The following is a 26551-nucleotide window of genomic DNA, read 5'->3' as shown; positions in this document are numbered from 1 at the left end:
TATGAAACTAAATGCGCTTATTTAATGGCAACAACAGTATAGTACACTCTTAGAAGAAAAGGTTCTAAATAGAACCTTAAAAGGTTCTATCAGGCGCTACGTATTTGGAACCCCTAAAAGGTTCTATATAGAACCCTTTTTAAGGGTTCAATCAAAAGAACCCTTTAGGGTTCTGTCAAGTTGTGATCTATTTTTTTTGTGCAATTCCCCACTTGAAAAGGACAGTCCCTCCACATGAAGATTTTAACTGGATTTCACTCAATAAACAGCCATGGAATCAGTTGTTTGTCTTTTATTTACCATGCTTTGGTTGGCACTAAACAGGTGAAAAACCTCAAAAGAGATGAGACAAATACAAGATTATTATTTGAGTTGACAGCCAAATTAAATAAACAAAATTATTCACATTCACCTCAGATAAACACATTACTGCTATTACAAGGTTTCCATTTTTATTCTGATCAGTAGTTTTAAGCAGTATTTTCATAATAAAGAATTATTCTATGGTATCATTGTAGCCACACAACTAGATATGCTTTACCAAAACAAATCAGTTGTCAAAATGTATATTTTCTTATCTTTTAACCAAGTATCTTTAACCAAATAACTTTTTTACCTTCAATTGGTTTAATATTTAGGTTAATTAATAGATCTCATTATATTTTTAGCCAAAGATCTTTAGAGTATACATTTTTAACTAAATTAAGAACTTGGTTTATTAAGATTTCTACAAAGTTTTAATTACTTTTAACAATTTCAAACACATTCTTTGTCAAACAATGAATTTGGCTTTTCTTACTTTTCCTTTATACCCCACTTGTTTGATAAAACCAAACAACATTTGAAGTTACAAATATCAATGTAAAAGTCCTAACAAAGTCAACAAGAGTTAAGAGTGTTTTTCCAGAGTATCATTTGCACTGCACTGCTTAAGTCAGTCTAGCCAAACATGGCCAATATGGCGCTTACCGGCTGTCCTTCACTATTTTGTGGAGGGCTTGGTTTTGCACAGTCACCTTGATGACAAAGATGAAGTTTCCTTGGTCTAGTGGTGCTATAAATGCTCCTTTCACTGTGGTCTAAAGACAACAACAGCCAGGTACTGGCACGCCCAGATTGCCTCAGATTTGTTCCACCTGGTTCTCCACTGATTGAAGGAGGAGGAGTTTCACCACTGAGGAGCTCCCAGGCAGTTTGTCAGCACACCTCCCACTCGATCTTCCCACGGGAACCGATGGAAAGATCGTAAATCAGCACCTGCTTACTGCCGGTCAGCTCCGAGTTTGGTCCTCAACTGGTAGCAAGACAACCAGGCGTCGAACATCTCTGTGCAGGACCGTGGTTTGGGTAGCGTCTTTAAGGACTTTGGCCGATGGCCGGTTTAGTGCGGGTTTTGTGACAGGAAGGCAGGAGCTCTGGACCACTTTGACGTTCACGTCTCGAACAATGCCCTTAGCATCTGGATTGACGCTCACCACCCGTCCTAGCTTAAACTGGCCCCTCACTGCATTTTGGTCGCACAACCAGACAATATCTCCGATAGCAACGTTGCGATGCAAAGTGTGCCATTTACTTCTCAGAAATAAGTTTGGGCCGGCAAGCTGGCTCCAAAACCTCCAGAACTTGTTGACCTGGTTCTGCATCTCTCTGAGTCTCTTGTAAGGGTAGTTCGCAAAGTCAAATGTTCTGATCTCACCGCTTGGAGAGGCTCGGCCCAGGAGAAGTGTGTTGGGTGACACATACTGCACGCTTTCCTCATGGCTCTGCACCCTGGCATCTATTGGGCATTCGTTGGCAAGGTTTGCAGCAAGTTGTAGTGTTGTCTGAAACTCGCTGTAGCTGAGGCCAGTGTTGTTGCCCAGGCTCTGCAGTGCTTTCTTGAGAATGCGGACAGCGGCTTCAGCAGCCCCATTGCGGTGAGGTGAGTCAGCAGGGTGAATTGTCCACTCCCATTTGGTACCTTTTTGAGCCGACATCTCTTCTATTGAAGTTCTATTCTGAGAATCCAGGAACTGGTACAGCTCTCTTAGGACAGGTTTGGCGCCGATGAAGTTTGTCCCCGGGTCGGACCAGATCTTTCTTGGGTGCCCTCTAATTGCAGTAAAGCGTTGGTAAGCCATCAAGAAGCTCTCTGTCGACATTGTGTTGACCAGGTCTGCATGAATTGCCCTGCTGGCCATACAGCTGAAGACGACACCCCACACTTTCATTGAGACCCGTTTCTTGATGTCATCTTTGACAAGGTACGGTCCGAAGAGGTCGACTGTAGTGAACTCGAACGGGGCTGCAGGTGTGGCTCTTTCAGAAGGTAGGTCAGCCATTACCTGTTTGCACCTTCTTGCTCTGGACTTTTTGCAGAAAAGGCAGTTCTCCACTACTTTTTGGGCAATTTTTCTCCCTTGGATGACCCAGGCTTTCCTCCTCATTTTCAGCAGGGTTGCAGCCACACCTTCATGACCCTCATCGTGCGCCTCCCGTGCCAATAAAGTAGAGACCCATGCATTGAAAGGCAGAAGGGGAACTGCAGCGCCATCCTCCCTGAAGCCATGGATTCTTTCACCGCAGACTAGTAACCCAGATTCTGGCTCTCTGTACACAACCAAGCGGTCCATAGTGGTAACTGGGAACGTCACCCCCTCTTGAGCAGCAAGATAGATGTCTCTTATTGCCTCTTGACGTTCTGTAGCGGTGATAACTCCTTTTGTGGGAATTGCCTCCCACTTTGGGGTCTCGATGGACTTTATTGTAGATGTAAACTTTTTGGCGGCTCTCCAGATAAAAGCAACAGTCTTGATTAGACACTTTAGGCTACTAAAGCGCCTCTCATCCACCAAGTTTAGGACAGCTGCACCAGCAGGAAGTCGTCCCACAAGACTTGGCAGACTTCTTTTCGCTTGGGCTCTGGTGAGTGCTGCCACGAATGACTTCTTTTGCATATTGTTAATGCTTTCTCGAGCTGTCACAGACACATCTTTTGATGACATAATTGGCCACTCGCTCTCTGGAAGATGTAGAAACTCTGGCCCTTGCTGCCACTCTGAATGGGCATCAAGTTCCTTTGGCCCAGCTCCTCGAGTGATAATGTCAGCTATGTTGAGTGGTCCAGGGATCCACCACCAGTCCTGTAGCCGTGTGCTCTCTTGGATCTCTCCAATTCTATTAGCGAAGAAAGTCTGAAATCCATAGCTTTCACGCTGGATAGCTCCAAGAACAGTCTGACTGTCTAACAAATGGTACCACCTTTTTATCTGGATCTGGGTATGCTGTTCAAAGTACTTTTTCAGGCGGCTTGCAAAGACTGCACCACAAAGTTCTGCTTTGACCGCATCTCCCTTCTGGTCTAGAGGTGTCAGCTTTGCTTTTGACTCCACTAGTCGAACTGTTAATTGTTTGTTGCAGTTCCACCGCAGGTAGAGGACAGCACCATAGGAGCTCTCACTGCCATCTGAAAAAGTGACAGCGACTGGTTCAGTTGTTGCCTTTGGTGGAGTAAGGGCTCTTGGGAACTTTACTTTGCTTAGCTGGACGTACTCCTCAAAAATTCCAATTGCATCTTTGCGGAGCTCATCCGACAGAGGAAGGTCCCATGTGTCCTTGACCATGCTGCACTTTGGTTTTGCCTCTTGGAATGCCCTTCGGACCAAGATAGCCCCTTTTTGCTTTGATGGCGTTGTCAGGCCAACTGGGTCGTACAAACCAGCAACTTGACTCAGCAGTTCACGTCTTGTCAGCGGGTCTGGTGTCTGTGCTCGTACTTCTTCTAGCAGCAAGTCTTGCCCAAGTCTCATCTTTTTCTTCCGCCTGGAGAAGTTGACCCTTACCATGACATGCAACATGTCTTCATCCACAATGTAGCCGAGACCGAGCGCCTTGTTGTCTTCCTCCTTAAGCTGGTTCGGCAGGACAACAATATTTGGTGATGCCTTTTCTCTTTCTCCTTTACCTTGGCCTGAGAAGACCCAAGGCTTCAGTGCAAACCCTCCTGCTTTTAGAATCAGCTCCACATTTTTTGTGATGACTTCAAGTCTTTCACGGCAGTTGTGGGATGTCAAGATGTCATCGACGTAGCTGTGCTCATGTAATACTTGGCATTCATCTGTGAGGTGGCTGAATTGAGGCAGGTTAGCCGTCTCCCTCATGGCAAGTTGTGCTATGCAACCTGCTGGCTTGTCCCCGATATTCACTCTGGTTATGGCGTATTGTTCTAGTTCGTCGCCCTCTGAATCACGCCACAAGAACCGGTGTAGATGGACTTCCCTCTCCTCGAGCCACACAGAATTGTACATTTTTCTAATGTCTCCTAGAGCGGCAAAGGAGCCTTGGCGGAACTTGAGGAGGACAGCTCGAATCGGGTTGAGAACGTCAGGGCCTTTCATCAGAAGGTCATTGAGACTTTGGCCTTTGTACTTCTGACTGCTGTTCCAGACAAGTCTTACTGGAGTTGTAACAGAGTGGGGGTTGGGTGCGATAAGATGACTAATATACCAGACAGGTCCATTCCAGTTGGTTAGATCCTCTTTGGTCAGTTTTTTTGCAGCCCGACGGTCAACCATTTCGTGGACTTGAGCGCTATAGGCTTTTTTCCACTGTGGTTCTTTGGCGAGCTGTTTCTCTGTTCTAAGGAAGGTTGCTTCCACTGCTTTTCTGTTGTTTGGCAATGTAGATGGGTCCATGAGCCATGGATATCTTGCATGCCAGTGTGGACTATCACTATGGTCATCAGCACCAACATAAGTCAGGCCACCCTTTACAACTTCCAGCTCCCTTTCTTCAGCCAGAGTCATTTCTTTGCCACCAGGTTGACAACTGCCGCAGCGACATCCTCCACATTTTGGGGTGCAGGGGGCGCCAATGCTATCCCATCTCCACCACTCAATAAAATCCCGAGTGGTAACAGCAGAACAAGAAGACTTTATGGTTTTTTTGGCACAAATATGTTCTTCATACATCAATGCTGCTGTTCTCATGGACCTGGCGAAGTGCGCTCTGGACTGCTGTGCTGTAACTGTAGCCTCTTCAAACAGACCAGGGTGTGTCCCTGCAATTGTTTTTCCCAATGGCCCATCCCATAGTACAAGGTCCCCAACGGTGCGTATTTTCTGTGGGACCAGTCGCCCTTCCTTATGGCTTATCAAAAGCTGTATCTGCCTTGGTCTCAGAAGTTCATTTTGGGGGACATCTGGAAAGAACTTTTGGAGTCTTTTGGCTGTCACATGTTTGTGGATCTTTGCAATGCTGTCCAAACCATAGCAGAGGAGTTGGTGGGATCTGAAGTTGCCTTGCTCTGTGCGGACCCGGATCTTTAGGAGGTACCGTTTTGTGGTAACTTGAACTTTCATTCCTCCCACACCGTGGACAACAAGGGTTATGGATTCACTTCTAAGGTTCAAACGATCAGCTGCATCATGAGTTATATAGTTTGTATCCGATGCCAGGTCGATCAAAGTCCCAACTTTTTGTCCTGCATTGGCCGTGACCTCTAAGAGCATCATGATGACTGGCCACTCCACTATTCCATTCTCTGCTAGAAGACTGGGTTGGTTGGACACAAGAGAGGTTCTGGCTATAGTGTTGCAAAAGGCATTGCGACACTTCTCTGCAAGTTCAGGTGAAAGGCTTTTAATGAACTCTTCTTGGGCTTGGGTGTAACGCTCTCTTGTGTCACCTCCCACTTTGCTGTTGTTGTTGGACCTCTGGACGAGATTCCCTTTGGACGTGTCAGCTCTCGGGCAAAGGTAATAGTGGTGTTCTGCAGCACGCTGTTCTATGCAGTCTGTCCTCCTGCACAGAAACTCTGATTTACAATAGTCACCTTCATTGTGAATCTCCAAGCATTTTTTGCAGGCTCCCAGCTTCCTGACAGCATCTCTTTTCTCTGACAGCTTAAGCGTGCGAAACTTTTGGCAGAAATATAGCCTTTTCTTATGCTTGCCGTCTCCGCAGACCACACATCCTTGAGCCTGGTTGCTTAGTTGGGTGGAGGTTCTGGTTCGAGCTTGCCGAGGTTCAGATTTTGGTTTTGGTTCCTCCTCTCTCAGTTGGTCCAGCTTCTCATAGATGGCTTCTTGACCTTGAAGAAACTTGAGGAGGTAATCAAATCGCTTGTCTTCTTCAGCTTCATCACCTTTGCCAGCTACATGAAGAAGCCATTCCTTCTTCAGGCCATCAGGAAGTTTACTCTCTATTGTTTTTGTTACAAGAGGGTTCTTTATAGGTTGCCAAGCTCGTTCAGATCGACCAGGGCTTTTCCTACAGATTGTATGAGGTCAACAATCCTCCTGGGCTGGTTACCTTTAACTGCTTGGAGTCTTTGGAGCTCTTCTACTATTTCAAGGGCTATAGTTGTCTTATTTCCAAAGCGATTCTCCAAGACCCGGAAAACCTCCTCAGCAGTTGTGTAAGTTGTAAGGCGGAGGTCTCGTATTGTCTTCTCATCCACACTGTCGAGAAGTTGGAACTTTTTAACCTCTTTGGATCCAGTAGGTTCTCCCTGCATCTGGAGTGCTTCCCAATCTTTTTTCCACCGGTGAAACTCTCGGCGGATGCCAGAAAACTTTGGGAGGGCAGCTGGCTTTAATTTAATCGTTGGTGTGGCCACACAACTGGTTGAAGTAGTACTCAATCTGCTGGTTCCTTCTCTGACATGTGCCCCTGTAAAGTCTGCTTGTCTTATTGTGAGTTTTGGCAGGATGGTTTCAAGGCCTTTGATACGACTCTGGAACTGTTGTTGCTCTGCTGGGGGGGGCCAGCACTTCCAATGTTTATGCACCTCCTTCGCAGCCTTCACAAGTTTCTCTAGTTGTCCAATCATGAAGAGATATGCATCTGGGTTTTTACTTGGGTCCACAGTTCCCACGTTTTCTGCTTGCGACTCTGCTGTTGTAATTGCTTGTGTCAGTTCATATTCCCCGAAATTGGCCCACAATGTCTTTTGTATGAGGTCCTTTAGCTCTTGCAGTTTTCTCTCACACTCATTGGCTGTTTTGACCAAGTCAGACTTTTGCTGCTCGCTCAACTCCTCTGCATCAGAGTTTTCTTCAATACATTGCCCCTCTACATCATCATTGGCTTCAAGGACTTTGCCAGCTTCTGCAGTGAGCTTCTTAAAAATGTCTCTGAGCTCCTCTTCTGACATCATTGTATGCATTCGTAGCACATTATTGGCCAGACGGGAAAACTGACGCTTCGCTGAAGTCCTTGCGGTCTTTAGCTGCTCCAACAGTAATGAATCAGCCATTTCAATCACAGCAGCAGGGCGGGAACAGTCTTTATTTGTCTCTATGGACACGTGTGGTCACTTTTCTGGTCCTTCTCCAGTCTTCAGTGGCGGTTTTTCACTGTCAAGTTGTGATCTATTTTTTTTGTGCAATTCCCCACTTGAAAAGGACAGTCCCTCCACATGAAGATTTTAACTGGATTTCACTCAATAAACAGCCATGGAATCAGTTGTTTGTCTTTTATTTACCATGCTTTGGTTGGCACTAAACAGGTGAAAAACCTCAAAAGAGATGAGACAAATACAAGATTATTATTTGAGTTGACAGCCAAATTAAATAAACAAAATTATTCACATTCACCTCAGATAAACACATTACTGCTATTACAAGGTTTCCATTTTTATTCTGATCAGTAGTTTTAAGCAGTATTTTCATAATAAAGAATTATTCTATGGTATCATTGTAGCCACACAACTAGATATGCTTTACCAAAACAAATCAGTTGTCAAAATGTATATTTTCTTATCTTTTAACCAAGTATCTTTAACCAAATAACTTTTTTACCTTCAATTGGTTTAATATTTAGGTTAATTAATAGATCTCATTATATTTTTAGCCAAAGATCTTTAGAGTATACATTTTTAACTAAATTAAGAACTTGGTTTATTAAGATTTCTACAAAGTTTTAATTACTTTTAACCATTTCAAACACATTCTTTGTCAAACAATGAATTTGGCTTTTCTTACTTTTCCTTTATACCCCACTTGTTTGATAAAACCAAACAACATTTGAAGTTACAAATATCAATGTAAAAGTCCTAACAAAGTCAACAAGAGTTAAGAGTGTTTTTCCAGAGTATCATTTGCACTGCACTGCTTAAGTCAGTCTAGCCAAACATGGCCAATATGGCGCTTACCGGCTGTCCTTCACTATTTTGTGGAGGGCTTGGTTTTGCACAGTCACCTTGATGACAAAGATGAAGTTTCCTTGGTCTAGTGGTGCTATAAATGCTCCTTTCACTGTGGTCTAAAGACAACAACAGCCAGGTACTGGCACGCCCAGATTGCCTCAGATTTGTTCCACCTGGTTCTCCACTGATTGAAGGAGGAGGAGTTTCACCACTGAGGAGCTCCCAGGCAGTTTGTCAGCACAGGTTCTTTGTAACCAGGAAAAAGGTTCTATATGGATGTCATGTCAGCCAAGAGCAAAGAAATATTCCAGAACTGGACCTTATCTGAGCCACACAATCTGTGTATATTACATATAGAGTCATCTCAGCCTTAATAAGCCTGTTAACAAGCAGAATCACTGAAGGAAAGAAGAGAACAGAAAAAGAGATGAGCAGAAACACAAGAACTACAACCCACATAGCAACATTGTGACGGCCCAGATCCGGCCCACATCTGGCACACGCAGAAAGATGATCTGGCCCACATGCAGGTGGGCCGCTCCTGTTTGCCAGATCTGGGCCACAAGCAGGCCATAGCAATGCCACATCTCAGCCAAGAGCAAAGAAATAAACCAGAACTGGAGGATTAAACAACTCCTCATACAGCATTACCAGCTTCACTTATTACCAATCAGACTGACTTTATTTCTGTCAGACGTCTACAAAAGTTTTATTGAGAATTAACAGAGGTTTAACTATAATGCGTTTCATTTAAAGTCACCATTACAGTGATTAGTGTTTCCATTAGTTGGGCTCTTAACTCTTATTATATCTATTGTCTTCTTTGATGGCTGTGACAGTGTGTTTGTCAAACACATTTGCAGCTGCAAAGAAAGCTATAGTGAAATGAGATCAGGTGATGATGGTTACCTGTTGATGGTTTTATAATCATCATGAAATAACCTGTTTCACTGATGTCTTTGGAAGCTAACAATTGTGTTGATCCATTAATACTTTTACATCACAAACCCTGTGTTACTGCAGCATGAGATCCAGCAATATTATAACAATCAGTTAGAAGACTTTATACAACATGAGCACAAAAAAAGCAGTTTAATATGACACACACAGACATCAACAATCAGCGTATGAATCTCAACAATGGTGACAATCACAAATATTTTGATGAATAGATTGATCTAGAACATCACTGAAAAGCTACTAATTCACAACAAAAACAACAGCAAAAAATAAAAGCAAATATTTAGAATCAAACAAAATTATAGAACAATTCAGCAGCATAATTTATTCATGTTGCAATGCATGCTTGGAGTTTTGTACTATGCTGGTACCCAGCATGCATTGCAGCAAAGTACTTTTGATTGTCACCATTGTTGAGATTCATACGCTGATTGTTGATGTCTGTGTGTGTCATATTAAACTGCTTTTTTCGTGCTCATGTTTTATAAAGTCTTCTAACTGATTGTTATAATATTGCTGGATCTCATGCTGCAGTAACACAGGGTTTGTGATGTGAAAGTATTAATGGATCAACACAATTGTTAGCTTCCAAAGACATCAGTGAAACAGGTTATTTCATGATGATTATAAAACCATCAACAGGTAACCGTCATCACCTGATCTCATTTCACTTTAGCTTTCTTTGCTGCTGCAAATGTGTTTGACAAACACACTGTCACAGCAGCCAGAAAAAAAAAACATAAGATATAATAAGAGTTACGAGCCCAACTAATGGAATCACTAATCACTGTTATGGTGACTTCAAATGAAACACATACGAGTTAAACCTCTGTTAATTCTCAATAAAAACTTCTGTAGACGTCTGACAGAAATAAAGTCAGTCTGGTTAGTAATAAGTGAAGCTGGTAATGCTGTTTGTGGAGTTGTTTAATCCTCCTCTGCTGAGATCTTCACAGATTTAATGTCTTCTTTTCTCTTCAGTTGATTTCATCTAAGGCTGTGTCTGAAGTCAGTTGTAGTTCTTGTGTTTCTGCTCGTCTCTTTTTCTGTTCTCTTCTTTCCTTCAGTGATTCTGCTTGTTAACAGGCTTATTAAGGCTGAGATGACTCTATATGTAATATACACAGATTGTGTGGCTCAGATAAGGTCCAGTTCTGGAATATTTCTTTGCTCTTGGCTGACATGACATCCATATAGAACCTTTTTTCTGGTTACAAAGAACCCTAAAGGGTTCTTTTGATTGAACCCTTAAAAAGGGTTCTATATAGAACCTTTTAGGGGTTCCAAATACGTAGCGCCTGATAGAACCTTTTAAGGTTCTATTTAGAACCTTTTCTTCTAAGAGTGTAGGCCTACAGACTCTCTATTTGTACAAATTGCTGCACATTCATTTAATTCTGAATTTTGCACACACAAGTTGAAAGGCATTTGTTCAAATCAAGTTCACGGATAATTGTGCGTGCATTTATTAATCATTATGATACTAAAATCATAACAAAGTGGGCTATGCTATGTACAAAAAAAATCAGATGAGCCCAGAACGCAATTACACGTTAAGTATTTCCCCCCATAGAAAACCATTATAAGAACGCTTAATGTGGCTTATTGCAGATTAGAATGTCCCCTTATTATGTCGAAATAACGAGATATTATGTCGATACTACTGCTGTGTCCACCATGGTCTCCACATTCTTGATCAGCGGAAACGATTTTTGCTTGTTTGGGATCTGACTGGCCAGCATATTTGAAAAAGTTAAGCAAACTTTGCTGTCTTTTTGACATTTTTCTCCTGAGTGAAACGATTGAGGCTAGCAGCAATCTCAACTAGCACAACAAGCGTGCAAGTCATGCAAGTCATGCATGACTTGCACGCTTGTCCAACGGACAATATTATCATGGAGGCGCCCACGCGATTACTTGCACGTTAACTGGAGCGCATCTCATCCTAACTTAACGAAATGCCTCACACAGACATGAGAAATACATCAAATACACAAAGCATGAAATGTCTTTAAACGAAATAATTCAAAATTCAAAAAAGAAAAGAAAAGAAAAAGGCTACTCTCTGATTATGTAATCTATTATGTCATTTCTCTATAGGCGCGTTCACTACGAAAATGGCGATCGTCAACTTCATCTTTAAAACAGACAGTCAGAAAACATAAATTATTCATAAAAATCTTTTTAAGCACTGTCACAAAACCAGTTGAGAAACATATGTATCAGAATTATGGATAGAGTATACAGTTATGAATGTTATCCTGTTTTTTCTCCGTTCACAGAAGCACAACAGGTAAATACGATGATAAATACCCATATTCTGTTGCTGCTATTTTACATGCAGGCTAAAACTAAAAAATGTTTTTGGTATTTTTAATGGGTCACAGTCACTTGTTCATTCTAATTTAATTTTAATTTAACATAATCTTGTCGGTTAATGAATGGAAGATCGCGTCGGTTGAAGGTGGCAGGAAAAAAAACCCCGAAATGAATCAGTTTGTTGATAAAAAAAAAAAAAAAAACATTTCTCATTTCCGTTTAGTTGAAGTTTTTTAACTAATAGTTATATTTTCCTTTATTTCAGGTTTATTTCGATTAGCATTTAAATGTTTTTAAAAGTTTTAGTTTTACTTAACTAACTGTCTGGGCAAAACATCGACAGAACTGTCAATTTTCCAACTCTTTCAAGCCACGAATTTTTTACAAATATTCACGAATTATTTAATGCCTGTCTGGGACACAATATTAGGTCAATCACACTCATCCAGGCCAATTAACCTACAGCTATTGTTGCAAGCATAATTTACATTTCTTTCAAATGTGGGAAATAAATAACTAGGCTATGTTATTGTTTTTTATTTATTTATTGTCATTTGCTCCCCTTGCACCTTATGTTTTATCTTTTAAAATGACGGAAATTATTTCAAAATTCGTATTTTAAAAACGGCTTTACTCACTGAACCTCTATACACACAAACGGTTGACTTTTTTCCCCAAGTCGTTTATTTCACTATGAACTGGACGATCGAAAGGGCAAACTAATTGAATCTTCATTTTACAAAAATATATTGGATATAATGAAATGTAATAATGTTATGTAATGAATATATAATCAATGTAATATTAATAAAACACGAATTTAATTAGCCTACAAAAATTGGAACACTTATTTCTGGAAGGAGAAGCTTATAGACCAACCAACAAACCTGCCACATTTTTTAGAAATAGCAAAAAATACATTCGTCTTATTTTTTTCAAATAGGCCTATTAAAACACAAATTCATAGGGCATTCTATTGGTTATATCAATATTTAGTGTTAATCAACACTTTTCCTTGTTTAATAACTCCATATATATGAGCATAAGAATTGGATTAAATGATCCGTGCTGAATTCGTCTGGTCTGACTCAGTTCATCATTGATTGGGAGAGAACAGTTCAAACTTACTGGCTGTGGAAATCAGCGGGCGTGTCTCATTATACTATAAGCAAAACGCCGTAAAATAGCACGTGCTCTGTGCAACCAAAACGGCGTTTTTTACGGCGTCATATGGCGAGTTGAACGGCGTAAAAAGCGGCACTTTCCATGCACACTAAAACGCCGTCAAATACGGCGTCATTGACGTATTTCGCGCGTCGTTTACGGCGTTTGTAATTACAACGGCGTATTTTACGGCGCCAATACGGTTTAAAACGCCGTATTTGACGGCGTTTGGCTTTAAACGCGATTAGCCTATGGCGTATTTCTGACCCTCTTGGCTTGCCATAGACTTACTTTCTTTTTGCACAACAAAAACTAAGATATTTCCCATTTGAAAAAGAAAAACTCCATGTGATCAGACCGCTCCCTGGATGAATTGGCTCCAATGGTTCTTGAGTTAACAACTCACTTGAAGGGAATATTTACAGTGATTTAAAAGTGAAATTTGGGTCTGTTGCTCTCACAAAGTTTGCCATTTTTGAAGCTTAACAGAAATTATCACTATGAAAAGTGAACACATCACATCTGTTTTGGTTAACTGGTTTGTGAGCAACAGTGTGCCGACTTTTTTTTGCAAAAAAATCTGTCATTACTTACTCACCCTTATGTCATTACAAACCCGTAAGACTTTCGTTCATCTTCGGAAGTCAAATTAAGATATTTTTGATTAAATCTGAGAGCTTTCTGTCCCTCTGTTGACAGGCTACGCAACTACCACTTGACACTTAAATTCATAAAGAGATTGTAAAACTAACCCATATTAAAGCGGTTTAGTCCAAATTTTCTGAAGAGACTCAATCACTGTATATGCTGAAAAGATTTGAGTTAGGCTTTTATTCACATATAAATATCAATCAATACACACATTGCTACTGCCAATACACTCACAGACATTCCTGTCAGCATGTAAGACATAATGCTGCTGCTGCACATGTAACATACATGAATTAACCCTCATAGTAGCTGCACTATGTAGATAATGATGTGACTGCTACCAAATTAGTTAAAGATCTATTAGTCTGCGCCATATAATGTTTAATGACGGAACTAGGTAATTTGTTATAATTAATTATACATATTTTCCTTTTGAGCTAATGTGCTACATGTAGCTGTCAATGAGAGCAGCGTGAAAAAAAAAATCCTTTTGAGTTCCACTGAAAAACAACCGGATCATGTACACTGTTAGACCTTACCGGGTTTTTTTACAGTAAAATACTGGCAACACTGTTTCCAGTAATTTACTGTTAATTGTGCAGTTCTTTACTGTAAAAATGCATTAAAACTCGAGTTAACTAATTTCACTTGCAGAAACCGACTGCCTTAAATTGACCAACTGTCATTTAAATGTATAAACTAAAATTTATAATGCATTAATAATGTGAGCAAATTATTACTGTGAACTTATTTCATTTGAAACCACAACGAAACTTTTGTAAATAAAGAGATTTCCACTAGACCAGCAACTACACAGTCACCGCCTGTTAAATAAAGCAACATGCAGCAACTTATCAATGCTTGTAGATCTTCTCCTGGACTGAAGCTCAGGCTCTACTCTTCTGCACAATGGTGACCCAAAAAATACATTTTACAGTAAACTACTGGCAACAGTGTTGCCAGTATATACCTGTTTTATAACTTATAGTTTATTACTGTTAAAATACATTTTGTGGGTGTGTCTTTTTATCTTACACTGTTAACCCTTTCAACCCCACAGGGAAATCCACACTACAAAGAGTAAAAGTAACATTGAGACAGTGTTGCAGTGAGATAATTAAGGGAATATGTAAGTGATTGTTGAGCATTAGTGATGAACACTTGCTGTTAGAACAGAAAATAGAGAAACACAAGAACTACAACTGACTTCCAGCCATTACACATTTTTACACTTACTATTAACCAGTATGACTTTATTTCATACATCTACAGAAGTTGTTATTAAGATGTTTAATTGAAAATGTTTGTTTGAAGTTACCATTATAGAGATCAGTGCTTGCTTTAGTTAGGATGCTGATGCTAAAACACTAGTGATTTATTTAACACATCATGCATAACCAGAGACACAGAGCTACACTGTCTTTCAGAAACACAGAGATATCACAATTTAGCACATGTATCTCAACAACGGTGGCAATATATATTTATTTATGCATGCAGCAGTGCATGCTGGGAGTTTTATATTATCCTGGAACCCAGCATGCATTGCGGCATTAAACTTTTGATTGTCACCATTGTTGAGATTCATGTGCTGATTGTTGATGTCTGTGTGTGTCTGCATCAATCAGGGTTTTTTTTAATGCACTATATGATTACAATATTCTTCAGAAGACCTGATTACAGAAGTATTGATTTTATGTTGTATATTCACAGATATATATGCTAAATATGAAATACCCATAAATTCAAAGAATAAAGACAGAAAAGATCAGAGAATCAGACATGTCCAGGATAATTGTGACATTATCACTAAAGCCAAAAACACCAGTTCATCTTCCTCTTGGCTCTTTCTTTCCATAACAAATGTGTTTTATAAACTCACTGTTACAGCAGTCAGAGGGAGATGAATGGTAAGTAGTCAAGGGACAAGTGACCAACTAAAGCAAATACTGATCTCCATCATGGTGACAACAAACTTTATTATTAACTAAATCTCTGTTAATTCTCAACAAGAACTTTTGTACATGTATGAAAGAAATAATCGTAAACTGGTTTCACACTTAGTGTTCCTGGAAGTCAGTTATTGTGAAAAATGTTTCTCTGTCCTTCAGTGATTCTGCTTATCAGGTGTTCATCAGTGTCTCAATTCACTCTCTTCTTTTCATTCACTCTGTCAAGGGGACTATATTAGTGAACTAATGTAGGGAATAGTGAATGAGGGTATAGGGTGTGATTGGGAAAACAGCCTCTGAGTGTCGATTTTGAGCGCTGTTAATTCACAGTATATTTATGTAGGCTAGTTTTGTTATATTACTGTTTTAAGGGAAAATGGTATGATATTGTCAGAATTTGGCCTTTTTTTACAGCAAGGGTTAACAGTGTAGGTTTACAACAACATGGGGGGTGTAAATAATGAATTCTTGACTTATGAAAGTATAACAGTCATGACAATGAATTAACCTACCATAATTCATGCCAGCTTCACACGATTTATCCATACGAGCATTTTCATCAACATTGATTTTCCTCTGGAAAGTGCAGCTTTCTTGCATTCAGAGAAGATATTAATGCACACTTGTAATAACACACACACCAAATCAAATCCTACAAAAGTTCAGGATATGGTCACTTTATATTATTATTTGTGTGTGATTATACCTTCTGCACAAATGCACATGTCTCCCTTACACAGTCTGTATATAGCGCCATCTGCCCTTTCAGGGTGGTAGAACTTCATACAGCGTGCATCTGAGAGAGAGAGAGAGAGAGAGAGAGAGAGAGAGAGAGAGAGAGAGAGATAGAGAGGGAGAGGGAGAGGGAGAGGGAGAGAGAGAGAGAGAGAGAGAGAGAGAGAGAGAGAGAGAGAGAGAGAGAGAGAGAGAGAGGGAGAGGGAGAGGGAGAGAGAGAGAGAGAGAGAGAGAGAGAGAGAGAGGTCAATTAATTAAATTTCAAGAAATATTATATAACAATATCTGCTGAGAAAAACTCACAAATGAGTATCACTTGAAGACATTATTGTGGTAGATGAGTAAATCATAAAAAAATAGTTTTTACCTTTCCTTTACATAAAATCAAAAAACAAAAAATTATCATAAGGAACAAAAAAAAAAAATAAAAAAAAAAAATATGTGTATTTATGTTGTATCTATACAATCAAACAATGGCATATTGACTTAGCCTGCCTAAGCACATATGTAACTTTATACACAGTTGCAAACATAAAATATAAATGATCCTACATACAAAAAAAAAAAAAAAAACACTTAACCTGAATAAGCCTAAAGCAGGGGGTTTCAACCGGTGGTCCACGGCCCCCTGGTGGTTACGTAGTAGTTAAGGAAATACATTATTGAGGTTTCATTGAAAAGACGCTTAATATTGGTGAATTTAAATTTGGAGTGGAGTGGAGCTGTTAGCTAACGTTTCTATAAGGCGAAGTTTGCTAGTCAGCACCAAGCATGTATCGCTTTTTAGTGAGGAAAGTGACAGATGTCAGGACAGATGGACAGGCTTCTGCTGCATGCTCTTCAGACAAAGCTACAACTTCGGAGGAAACAGGGAAACGTAGTGGGAAACGAAAAAAGAAAATACAGTGACGATTATGTTAAATATGGATTTACAGTAACGACTGACAAAACAGGAGAGGAGGCACCACTGTGTTTCATATGTTAAACGGTGCTTTCAAATGAAACCATGAAACCGTCGAAACTTTCTCGTCATATCACAGCTTCTTGAAGGCCAAGCCTATTGAGTATATGCAACAGATGTTGCGTGATTTCAAAGGACAGCAGACGCTCATGAGAAAGAGTGCAAAAGTCAGTGAAAATGCACTGAAAGCCTCATATCTGGAGGCTCTCAGAGTTGCACAATGTAAAAAGCCACATACAATTGTTGAGCAGCTGATTTTACCAGCAGCAATAGATGTGTAAAACCATGATGAAAGAAGAATGTGCTAATAAATGAAAAACTATTCCTTTGTCAGATAGCACAGTTGGACGTCGAATTGAGGAAATGGCAAATGATGTGAAAGAGCAGCTGATAGCGAAAATTCGATCAGTTCAGGGATTTTCCATTCAATTAGACGAGACGACAGATATCCCAGTCAACACTATGATCTCACAGTGATGTGACCATGTGGTCACACCGTCTGCAATCTGAGTTCACAGTGTTCTAAAAGTGTAACCTCACAGCACTCTCACTGTGTGCTCAAACTATGACCACAATATGAGCTCATCCCAGCTAGAAATGTTATTGTTCTTTGAATGTATTGAGAGCATTATGTTATATTCTTGTAATATTTTCTGTAGCTAATTTTATTTTTGTAACCAGAATGTTCTCCTAAAAGGTAGGATAACACTCTCTATAAACATTTCAAACATGTTTAGTGATGACATTGATAGAACATTATCCCCCCTAACATTCTTAGACAGTTATAGCGGGAAGTTTTGATGTTTAGAAATTATGTTTAAGAGGTTTACATGTTGAAGTTTGTTTGAAGAGTTTGGTCACCATTGTAGAGGTCAGTGTTTGCTGTAGTTGGGCTCTAGGCCCATATATTATTAACTTTAGATTTTGTTTGGCTGTTGTTTCTGAATTATAATCACCAGTTGAACAAAGAATAAAGTGATCTGATGATGTTGATTATGTTATGACAATCATCATTTGAACTTGATCACTGAACTCATTAAAATCCTTCTTTCTGACTTCGATTTATGTTGTTGGTTAGTGAATCTGCATAAATGGCCAGAATTTTTTTTATATAATATAAAGGATTTCTTAAAAGTTGAAAAAAAAAAAAAAATCTTTCTTTTAGGCACACACAGATGTCAAGATTCAGTCTATGCATCTCAACAATGGTGACGAGCAGAATATTCAATGAGGAAAAGTAAATTACATAGACAATTCAGATCATAATTTATTCATACCGCAATGCATGATGGGAGCCATTAATGAGTTGTGATTGGTGGCAGCCACTGCAAAATGCTTTATTATTGTCACCATTGTTGAGATTCACAGGCTGATTATTGATATCTGTGTTTTAAATGAATTTATCTGAATGTCTATTGATCAGAATAATGTTTATTAAATATTTTGAATTATAAGTAAAGTATTGATATCATAGGCTGAAGAATCACTAAACTGCTGCTAAGTTAAACCAAACTATCTCAATAAGTTTCCTTTTTCAGATCACAGCATGATTATGTCAAAACATAACCAACACTATAACATAACATTTTACTTTGTTCATGTAACTGTTATAAATCAATAACAGCAGACAAACAACAGTAAATATTAAAGTAAACATATAATGGTCTAGAGCCCAACTAAAGCAAACACCCATCACCTTAATGGTAACTTACAATTTGTGATTTTCTTCTTCAGTGATTCTGCTTGTTAACATCAGGTGTCTTCAATAATGCTCAATCATCACTAAATTAATCACTTAATTATCTCCTCAGCCCTAAATGCCGCTTCATCTGAAAGCAGGTGATGGTGATTTACTACTAATCAAGGAACCGGCTTTACTGACGAGATGCCATAACAATATCGCGATTTAAATCGCCCAGCCCTAGTGTCCATAATATGAGCACACAGTGAGTGCACAGTGCGGTTACACTTTTAGCTCACTGTGAACTCACATTGTGGTCATATGGAGAGATCACTGTGAGATAAACATGTTGGGTGGGATAACAAATGACGCGCAACTTTTGGCATTTGTGCGATACGAGGACAATAGTGCGATGTGCGAGGAATTTCTCTTTTGCAAACCACTGCCAGGGCGAACTACAGGTGCCGAGATCTTTTCAGCCCTTGATGACTTTTTCAAAGAACACAATATTTCGTGGCAGAAGTGTGTGGCACTATGTAGCGATGGAGCCAGAGCAATGAGTGGCAGCCAGACTGGATTGATTGGGCACGTAAAGAAAGTAACACCGGCGATAATTTGGACACACTGCATGATTCATAGAGAAGCTCTGGCCGCCAAAGATCTCAGTGTTGAGTTCAGCGAGGTGTTTGATGCTGTTGTTAAAACTGTAAACCTGATAAAACGAAAAGCATTAAATACACGCCTGTTTGCATCGCTATGTCAAGGCTTAGGAAGTGAACACACCTCTCTCCTTTACCATTCAGAGGTGAGATGGCTGTCTCGCGGTGCGGTGCTCGCCCGTGTGTTTGAACTACGTGACGCTATCTATACTTTCTTGAGCGAGAAGGAGTGCACTGAACTGGCTTACATGTTCAACGACAGCCACTGGTTAACTAAGCTGGCGTATCTCACCGATGTTTTTGCAGAGCTTAACAAGTTGAACACTTCAATGCAAGGGAGAGATTCAAACGTCCTGCAGCTCTACGAAAAACTAGAGGCATTTGAGTGGTAACTTGGCTATGTTCCCTTCAGTTGAGGAATATTCTGACAGCACTGACATTAAAGACATTGTGTGTGAGCATTTGAGGAAGCTTGTGCTTCAATTCCGAAAGTACTTCAATGATTCTGATGAGTGGCGCTGTGACAGCAAATAGATCCTGCTCCCATTCAGTGATGATGCAGCAGCAGGGTCAAGCTTAACTACTGTCCCACTAAGCAAAATGATGTCCGAAAGACGTCTTTTCAACGTCAAATCGGGCGTTGAAAAGACGTCCACTGAGGGTCTAGAATGAAAGTTGATATGACGTCTTTTTTCGACGTGTTCTGCACGTCCGATATAGACGTTCATCGAACCTTCGTACAAGGTTAAAACTAGGGCTGGGCGATATATCGCGCGATATTGTTAGGCGCATCTCATCAGTAAAGCCGGTTCCTTGATTAGTAGTAAATCGCCATCACCTGCTTTCAGATGGAGCGGTGTTAAATTAACACTCCTGGGGCTGTGAGTGTATATGAATCCACACTCAAGAGTGTAAAGTGTTCAAATAAGAGTGTTAAATTAACACTCAAGAGTGTTAAAGGTAATGAGATAATTAAGAGATTAATTAAGTGATTATTGAGCATTATTGAAGACACCTGATGCTAGCAAGCAGAATCACTGAAGAAGAAAATCACAAATTGTAAGTTACCATTAAGGTGATGGGTGTTTGCTTTAGTTGGAGTCTTGACCATTACATGTTTACTTTAACTTTTACTATTGTTTGTCTGCTGTTATTGATTTATAACAGTTAACTGAACAAAGTAAAGTGTGATCTGATAGTGTGGGTTATGTTTTGACATAATCATGCTGTGATCTGAAAAAGTAAACTTATTGAGATAGTTTGGTTTAACTTGTTAGCTGCAGTTTTGTGGTTCTTCAGCTTACGATTATCAGTATTTTACTTGTAATTCAATAATATTTAATAAACATTGTCCTGATCAAAAGACTTTCAAATGAATTTTTTAGAAACACAGACATCAATAATCAGCCTGTGAATCTCAACAATGGTGACAATAATAAAGCATGTTGCAGTGGCTGCCACCAATCACAACTCATTAATGGCTCCCATCATGCATTGCGGTATGAATAAATTATGATCTGAATTGTCTATGTAATTTACTTTTCCTAATTGAATATTCTGCTCGTCACCATTGTTGAGATGCATTGACTGAATCTTGACGTGTGTGTGTGCCTAAAAAATTGTTTTTTTTAAAACAACTTTTAAGTAATCTTTTATATTATATTAAAAATTCCGGGCATTTATGCAGATTCACAGTAATGCTGCAACCAACAACATACATTGAAGTCAGAAAGAAGGATCTTAATGAGTTCAGTGATCAAGTTCAAATTATGGATGTCAAAATATAACCAACCCAGCTAGCAGGGAACGTTCTCAGAACTTTCGCTAACATTCCCTACAAGTTTGGTTAATGTTCTAAAGAAAACATTTGAATGTAATGTTTACCGAACATTTTAAGGATGTTTTCTCATTTAAAAAAATGTTCCTATAACGTTATATGAAAACTAAGATATAACATTTTAACTGCAACATTCAAAAGATGTTTTGGGAATGTTTCTGAAATAACAAGTTGTACTATGATCTCAAAATATCATTGTCCCTATGTTTCATTATAACGAAAGAAGAACGTTCTCTCTGTCACGTTAGGAAAACGTTTTGAGGATATCATTGAGAGATGAGATGTTGAATGTTCTTTATAAAACGTTCTTCTAATGTGACGAGTTAACAAAATTATAACATTTTATTTGCAACATTTTGAGCATATTTTGGGAATGTTGTTAAAGTTAAAGTTTGTACAATGATCTCAAAATAACGTTGTCTTAATGTTTTGTCATAACAAAAGAAGAACGTTCTCTCTGTCACGTTAGGAAAATGTTTTGAGGATATCATTGAGAGATGAGATGTTTATTGTTCTTTATAAAATGTTCTTCTAATGTGACGAGTTAACACAATTAGAACATTCTACTTGCAACATTTTGAGCATATTTTGGGAATGTTGTTAAAGTTAAAGTTTGTACAATGATCTCAATATAACATTGTCCCAATGTTTCATAAAAACAAAAGAAGAACATTCTCTCTGTCACATTAGGAAAATGTTTTGAGGATATCATTGAGAGATGAGATGTTTATTGTTCTTTATAAAACGTTCTTCTAATGTGACGAGTTAACACAATTAGAACATTTTACTTGCAACATTTTGAGCATATTTTGGGAATGTTGTTAAAGTTAAAGTTTGTACAATGATCTCAAAATAACGTTGTCTTAATGTTTTGTCATAACAAAAGAAGAACGTTCTCTCTGTCACGTTAGGAAAATGTTTTGAGGATATCATTGAGAGATGAGATGTTTATTGTTCTTTATAAAATGTTCTTCTAATGTGACGAGTTAACACAATTAGAACATTCTACTTGCAACATTTTGAGCATATTTTGGGAATGTTGTTAAAGTTAAAGTTTGTACAATGATCTCAATATAACATTGTCCCAATGTTTCATAAAAACAAAAGAAGAACATTCTCTCTGTCACATTAGGAAAATGTTTTGAGGATATCATTGAGAGATGAGATGTTTATTGTTCTTCATAAAATGTTCTTCTAATGTGACGAGTTAACACAATTAGAACATTCTACTTGCAACATTTTGAGCATATTTTGGGAATGTTATTAAAGTTAAAGTTTGTACAATGATCTCAATATAACATTGTCCCAATGTTTCATAAAAACAAAAGAAGAACATTCTCTCTGTCACATTAGGAAAATGTTTTGAGGATATCATTGAGAGATGAGATGTTTATTGTTCTTTATAAAACGTTCTTCTAATGTGACGAGTTAACACAATTAGAACATTTTACTTGCAACATTTTGAGCATATTTTGGGAATGTTGTTAAAGTTAAAGTTTGTACAATGATCTCAAAATAACGTTGTCTTAATGTTTTGTCATAACAAAAGAAGAACGTTCTCTCTGTCACGTTAGGAAAATGTTTTGAGGATATCATTGAGAGATGAGATGTTTATTGTTCTTCATAAAATGTTCTTCTAATGTGACGAGTTAACACAATTAGAACATTCTACTTGCAACATTTTGAGCATATTTTGGGAATGTTATTAAAGTTAAAGTTTGTACAATGATCTCAATATAACATTGTCCCAATGTTTCATAAAAACAAAAGAAGAACATTCTCTCTGTCACATTTGTAGAATATTTTGAGGATATCATTGAGAGATGAGATGTTTATTGTTCTTTATAAAATGTTCTTCTAATGTGACGAGTTAACACAATTAGAACATTCTACTTGCAACATTTTGAGCATATTTTGGGAATGTTGTTAAAGTTAAAGTTTGTACAATGATCTCAAAATAACGTTGTCTTAATGTTTTGTCATAACAAAAGAAGAGCATTCTCTCTGTCACATTAGGAAAATGTTTTGAGGATATCATTGAGAGATGAGATGTTTATTGTTCTTCATAAAATGTTCTTCTAATGTGACGAGTTAACACAATTAGAACATTTTATTTGCAACATTTTGAGCATATTTTGGGAATGTTGTTAAAGTTAAAGTTTGTACAATGATCTTAAAATAATATTGTCCCAATGTTTCATGATAACAAAAGAAGAGCATTCTACTTGCAACATTTTGAGGATATTTTGGGAATGTTGTTAAAGTTAAAGTTTGTACAATGATCTCAAAATAACGTTGTCTTAATGTTTTGTCATAACAAAAGAAGAACGTTCTCTCTGTCACGTTAGGAAAATGTTTTGAGGATATCATTGAGAGATGAGATGTTTATTGTTCTTTATAAAATGTTCTTCTAATGTGACGAGTTAACACAATTAGAACATTCTACTTGCAACATTTTGAGCATATTTTGGGAATGTTGTTAAAGTTAAAGTTTGTACAATGATCTCAAAATAACGTTGTCTTAATGTTTTGTCATAACAAAAGAAGAGCATTCTCTCTGTCACATTAGGAAAATGTTTTGAGGATATCATTGAGAGATGAGATGTTTATTGTTCTTCATAAAATGTTCTTCTAATGTGACGAGTTAACACAATTAGAACATTTTACTTGCAACATTTTGAGCATATTTTGGGAATGTTGTTAAAGTTAAAGTTTGTACAATGATCTTAAAATAATATTGTCCCAATGTTTCATGATAACAAAAGAAGAGCATTCTACTTGCAACATTTTGAGCATATTTTGGGAATGTTGTTAAAGTTAAAGTTTGTACAATGATCTCAAAATAACGTTGTCTTAATGTTTTGTCATAACAAAAGAAGAACGTTCTCTCTGTCACGTTAGGAAAATGTTTTGAGGATATCATTGAGAGATGAGATGTTTATTGTTCTTTATAAAATGTTCTTCTAATGTGACGAGTTAACACAATTAGAACATTCTACTTGCAACATTTTGAGCATATTTTGGGAATGTTGTTAAAGTTAAAGTTTGTACAATGATCTCAAAATAACGTTGTCTTAATGTTTTGTCATAACAAAAGAAGAGCATTCTCTCTGTCACATTAGGAAAATGTTTTGAGGATATCATTGAGAGATGAGATGTTTATTGTTCTTCATAAAACGTTCTTCTAATGTGACGAGTTAACACAATTAGAACATTTTATTTGCAACATTTTGAGCATATTTTGGGAATGTTGTTAAAGTTAAAGTTTGTACAATGATCTTAAAATAATATTGTCCCAATGTTTCATGATAACAAAAGAAGAGCATTCTACTTGCAACATTTTGAGCATATTTTGGGAATGTTGTTAAAGTTAAAGTTTGTACAATGATCTCAAAATAACGTTGTCTTAATGTTTTGTCATAACAAAAGAAGAACGTTCTCTCTGTCACGTTAGGAAAATGTTTTGAGGATATCATTGAGAGATGAGATGTTTATTGTTCTTTATAAAATGTTCTTCTAATGTGACGAGTTAACACAATTAGAACATTCTACTTGCAACATTTTGAGCATATTTTGGGAATGTTGTTAAAGTTAAAGTTTGGACAATGATCTCAATATAACATTGTCCCAATGTTTCATAAAAACAAAAGAGGAACATTCTCTCTGTCACATTTGTAGAATATTTTGAGGATATCATTGAGAGATGAGATGTTTATTGTTCTTTATAAAATGTTCTTCTAATGTGACGAGTTAACACAATTAGAACATTCTACTTGCAACATTTTGAGCATATTTTGGGAATGTTGTTAAAGTTAAAGTTTGGACAATGATCTCAATATAACATTGTCCCAATGTTTCATAAAAACAAAAGAGGAACATTCTCTCTGTCACATTTGTAGAATATTTTGAGGATATCATTGAGAGATGAGATGTTTATTGTTCTTTATAAAATGTTCTTCTAATGTGACGAGTTAACACAATTAGAACATTCTACTTGCAACATTTTGAGCATATTTTGGGAATGTTGTTAAAGTTAAAGTTTGGACAATGATCTCAATATAACATTGTCCCAATGTTTCATAAAAACAAAAGAGGAACGTTCTCTCTGTCACATTAGGAAAATGTTTTGAGGATATCATTGAGAGATGAGATGTTTATTGTTCTTCATAAAACGTTCTTCTAATGTGACGAGTTAACACAATTAGAACATTCTACTTGCAACATTTTGAGGATATTTTGGGAATGTTATTAAAGTTAAAGTTTGTACAATGATCTCAATATAACATTGTCCCAATGTTTCATAAAAACAAAAGAAGAACGTTCTCTCTGTCACATTAGGAAAATGTTTTGAGGATATCATTGAGAGATGAGATGTTTATTGTTCTTTATAAAATGTTCTTCTAATGTGACGAGTTAACACAATTAGAACATTTTATTTGCAACATTTTGAGCATATTTTGGGAATGTTGTTAAAGTTAAAGTTTGTACAATGATCTCAAAATAACGTTGTCTTAATGTTTTGTCATAACAAAAGAAGAACGTTCTCTCTGTCACGTTTATGTTTTGAGGATATCATTGAGAGATGAGATGTTTATTGTTCTTTATAAAATGTTCTTCTAATGTGACGAGTTAACACAATTAGAACATTCTACTTGCAACATTTTGAGCATATTTTGGGAATGTTGTTAAAGTTAAAGTTTGTACAATGATCTCAATATAACATTGTCCCAATGTTTCATAAAAACAAAAGAAGAACATTCTCTCTGTCACATTAGGAAAATGTTTTGAGGATACCATTGAGAGATGAGATGTTGAATGTTCTTCATAAAACGTTCTTGTAATGTTATGTGTTAACACAATTAGAACATTTTAATTGCAACATTTTAAGGATGTTTTGAGGATGTTGTTGAGATAACAGATTATATAATGTTCTCAGTAAAACATTGGCACAATGTTCCATAATAACAGAGGAGGAACATTATCAAATCAACGTTCGTAAAATGTTTTGAGGATATCACTGAGACCTGAGATGATGAGTGTTTTTAAAAAAAATTCTTGTAATGTGACGTGTTAACAACACTAGAACATTTTAAATGTAACATTTAGCAATCAAACTACACAATTATTGTTAAATTGAGCTTGCTGGTCAGACAGCAGGCCAACAGGGTTCACGATGGAACATATGGTGCGTTTACGTCCTCCTGGGAAGTTTGTATTCATGAGGTTTTACAATTTTGTTTAATGTTTTAAATTAATGAAGCCACTGTCAACTTTATCATCACATATTATACTGTTACATATTAATGCTATCATATTTTGTGCAGGCATTAGCTTACTTCATTGTCACTGCTGAATACCTAAGTATAGTGGTATCCCACAATGTTTCCCACTGACACACCCCTAACTCTTCAAGATCGGGGTTAAAGAAAATCCTGAGCTTCCTACTCATATTCTCATCATTGTGGTGGCGTTCAACTTGTAAATACGATCTTTATGACATGAC

General features: G+C 37.7%; 1 protein-coding gene across 1 annotated transcript in view; it reads right to left on the bottom strand.

Moving 5' to 3' along the window:
- Positions 1 to 26551, bottom strand: part of LOC308688223 (complement C3-like) — a 123198-nt gene that overhangs the window by 7767 nt on the left and 88880 nt on the right. The window contains exons 33-34 of the mRNA XM_081361150.1: positions 15881 to 15970; positions 15687 to 15767 (exon numbers count right to left, since the gene is read on the bottom strand). Of these exons, the coding sequence (XP_081217276.1) occupies positions 15687 to 15767; positions 15881 to 15970 (171 nt within the window). The remainder of the gene's footprint in view (positions 1 to 15686; positions 15768 to 15880; positions 15971 to 26551) is intronic.

This window comes from Scardinius erythrophthalmus (genome assembly GCF_964197995.2).
Source record: "Scardinius erythrophthalmus genome assembly, chromosome: 3".
Taxonomy (NCBI): domain Eukaryota; kingdom Metazoa; phylum Chordata; class Actinopteri; order Cypriniformes; family Leuciscidae; genus Scardinius; species Scardinius erythrophthalmus.
This window is presented reverse-complemented; position numbering and strand designations above follow the sequence as displayed.